This window comes from Rhagoletis pomonella, unplaced genomic scaffold (genome assembly GCF_013731165.1).
Source record: "Rhagoletis pomonella isolate Grant_MI unplaced genomic scaffold, Rhpom_1.0 Rhpom_scaffold_04831, whole genome shotgun sequence".
NCBI lineage: Eukaryota > Metazoa > Arthropoda > Insecta > Diptera > Tephritidae > Rhagoletis > Rhagoletis pomonella.
This window is the reverse complement of record NW_023463380.1, coordinates 10,994-14,198: the sequence shown is the minus strand read 5'-3', so window position 1 is coordinate 14,198 and position 3,205 is coordinate 10,994. Positions and strand designations below refer to the sequence as shown.

Below are 3,205 nucleotides of genomic sequence, written 5' to 3'. Positions count from 1 at the left end.
TTTTTCGTTGGACTTTCATTTTGTGTGCGCACACGTGCCAAACTATTGCGTCGCCATGGCGCCTCTTCTTCAACAGGTTGGTTGTCTGTGGATGAATCAGTCGGTTGTTTAGATTTTTCATCTGTAATTGATTAAAGACATGCGTTAACTGTTAGGTCAATACTTCAAATACACTCCAACTAATAATAAAAAAGTAAAATAGAATTCAATTTTGTATAAACAAATTAGAGTGGAACGCAACAGTAAAATAATAATACTTTCGAGTTCCGCATAAACAACCAAATTATACCAAACAAAACGTAGGTTAACTATCAGTAGGATATAGGTCAACGAAATACTAAAATAAAACTGTACTGAACTTAGCATGACTTAGCTTTTCAAAAGTCGAAATCATATGAATCGCAACAGTCCAAAAGTGGATGTCTTAAAATTGTCGTAAATAAAAAAGCAATTTCAACCACCAAACGAACATTTTCCAACATGCTACACCATTTCTATATGGCAGAAGTGCTTACGGAGTCAGCTCTCGTACGAAACCTGTTCAAACATTTAATTCTTTAACCATTCACACTTCTAATTGTACATAGAAATGGCGCAGCTCCACATTATAAAACAAACACACAGACACACGCTTTTACAAAAGATACCTTCAGGTTCGGATAGGCTGGTCGAATGTGAGCTCTCTGTTGAGTCGGTGAGTTCAGAATCGGTTTCATCATATTCAGCTATACGCGCTAGATTATGGGCTTGATCCAGTTGATCACTACTATCGATCATTGGCAGTTCAATATCGGATATGGAAGCTGTTAGGCAAACATATGTATTTACAAAAACGGTACAACGATACGACACAATGGACACGATGAGCCAGGTTGAAGTTGATTGTTTCGGTAGTGGCACAAAAGGACAAATTGGGTGTTTGTTGCAACGAGAATTTACAGACATTCGGTTACAATTGGGAACAATGCAATACAAAATGTATAAAACTTTGGTATACTTATTTTATTTACAACAATCTCGTGTGGTAAATGCCACCGATAGTGTCGAAAGAATGAGTAAAAAATAGATGCAAATGGCAGTGCTTTGTCGAACTTAATAGTGTGGAAAACATTGTCGAAATCGAAAATATGTATGATACAAAAATCTGAGAAATGGAAGCACGTGCACAATGGATTTAACGACCATGTGAACCTAATGGAAATTAACATAGAAAACAAAACAAAACGGCAACAAACATTGGGATTTGGCAATAAGAAACAAAATTTGTGAAAGATAATCAGTTTAAGGCAATTTGAAAAATATCATAAATTAATTAGATATCTATATACATACATACATATGTTGTTTTTCTTAAATCTAATGCGTAGCTTAAGTACCGCAGCTATTATGCGTTCGTACGTACCATTTGCCTGGTCCTTCGACTGATCCGACTTCACTTCCACTCGTATAATTTTAGTTGGTGTATTGTCAATGTGATTTTCAATTTTATCTGAGATTCTGTGGCAACAGAACAATGAGAAAAGAACAAAATTACAAAACATGCAGTGTTTACAAAATTAATACGTGCAACCTGATTTGACTAGAAGGACGACGTTTGACACGTTTATTGCTGGTGCTACGCAACTCCTCCAAGAATTTAGCCATTTTCCGATCGGCCACATCGATGCACGTCTGACCGGCATAATTGCGCACGTCCATATCGGCCATAGCATTGACGAGCATCTCGGCTGCCTCCTTTTGGCCCCAATGTGATGCAGCATGCAACGGCGTCCAGCCGTCATTGTCCTGTTTATCGACATTAGCACGTCCGGCGAGTAGTAAACTTATAACCTATCGGCAGCGATGAAATAGATGTTAGAATTAAAAATAAATTGAAAAGAAATATGAAAATAATCAATACCTTAGTATAACCCTTTGCGGCTGCAACATGCAACGCTGTGGCACCAGTTTTTGGATGCGGCCGATCCACTTCGGACGCATCACTGCGCAACCATTTTTTGGCATCACTCAACATTAGCTGCTCCTCCGCCTGTCGCGCCTTCTCACAGTCGATATTGTGTTCAGTCATCACCTTTTGCATGAAATCCATCATCGGCAAATGTTGTATATCGACAGCCAAGTCCACGGCCAAGTCACCGTCGCTATTTACAGCGGCCGGATCGGCGTCATGCTCAACCAAATAGCGGGCTATGCTCACAAAGCTGGCGCGAAACGAAAGGAAAAGCAAAAAAAACAAAACGAAAAAAATTAAAATGAGACAAAAAGAGAGTCGCGAATATATAACGCAAGTGCGTTCAAAATCGCGTTTGTTAATTTTGTTTGCCAATTGGGAAATTGAAGTGAAGAAGAAAATAATCATTTAATTTTTTTTTTAATTTTAATTTCCAAAGCACTTTGCTTACTCACCCGCATGAGGCTGTGGCGTGTAGCGGCGTCCAACCTTCGTTATCTTGTCTGTTTATATCAGCGCCATGTTCGATTAGAAATTCAACCATTTCTAAATTATCATCAATGCAAGCCTTAAATGAAAAAGAAGTAATAGTGGTAAGATTAAATAACTTTGCTGTTGATACATTAAAAGTAAATAATTACAAAAAAAAGATAAAGGGGGAGATTTTTTTATAAAAGGTGAAAAAAACCGACCATTTTATCGCACTTATATAAATTATTTTATCTCACTTTCTTATTCTCAGATTCTCCACCACATTCTCGGCTTTTATAATTATCGATAACGTTATCGAAGCATTTATCGAAAATTTACAGCTCTCAAAGACCTCGTCTTCAATAAAAGTCAGACAGCATTGGTCTTATACACTAAAATGTACAAGTTTCCCTCGATTGGAGTTTTCGGCTTACTGTAGTAGGGTACTGTACGGTTTAGTAATTGCCCCTGATCATAGATAGGAAGCTGTTTAGGGAACGTAAAATCTTAAAAAAGTATTCCTTAAGAATTACAAAATATGTATGTACTAAATGCGTTGAAGAATTTTATCAAGTTTAGAAATGGAAAAACCGACGAAGAGCTATTAAATAGTTACATTTAAAATAAGAAACATACTAATTTTCACTCTACGTATAAGAAATTGGAATTAATTCAAACTAAATTTCACAAAAAAAAATTAATTCACGGAAAAAGTATTTATTGATAGAAGAATAGTAACAAAACAAATAAAAATAAACTACAATGCGATAAATTTAAACAGAA

General features: G+C 36.3%; 1 protein-coding gene across 1 annotated transcript; it reads right to left on the bottom strand.

Moving 5' to 3' along the window:
- Nucleotides 1–4: 4 nt before the first annotated feature.
- Nucleotides 5–2,563, bottom strand: LOC118754878 (protein phosphatase 1 regulatory subunit 12A-like; the record flags this gene model as incomplete). The annotated part of the gene is made up of 6 exons (XM_036489751.1): nucleotides 5–121; nucleotides 648–803; nucleotides 1,403–1,497; nucleotides 1,571–1,830; nucleotides 1,901–2,201; nucleotides 2,407–2,563. Coding segments are annotated over 6 exons (1,086 nt in total), but the record flags the coding sequence as incomplete, so codon positions are not given.
- Between the last annotated feature and the right edge of the window lie 642 nt (nucleotides 2,564–3,205).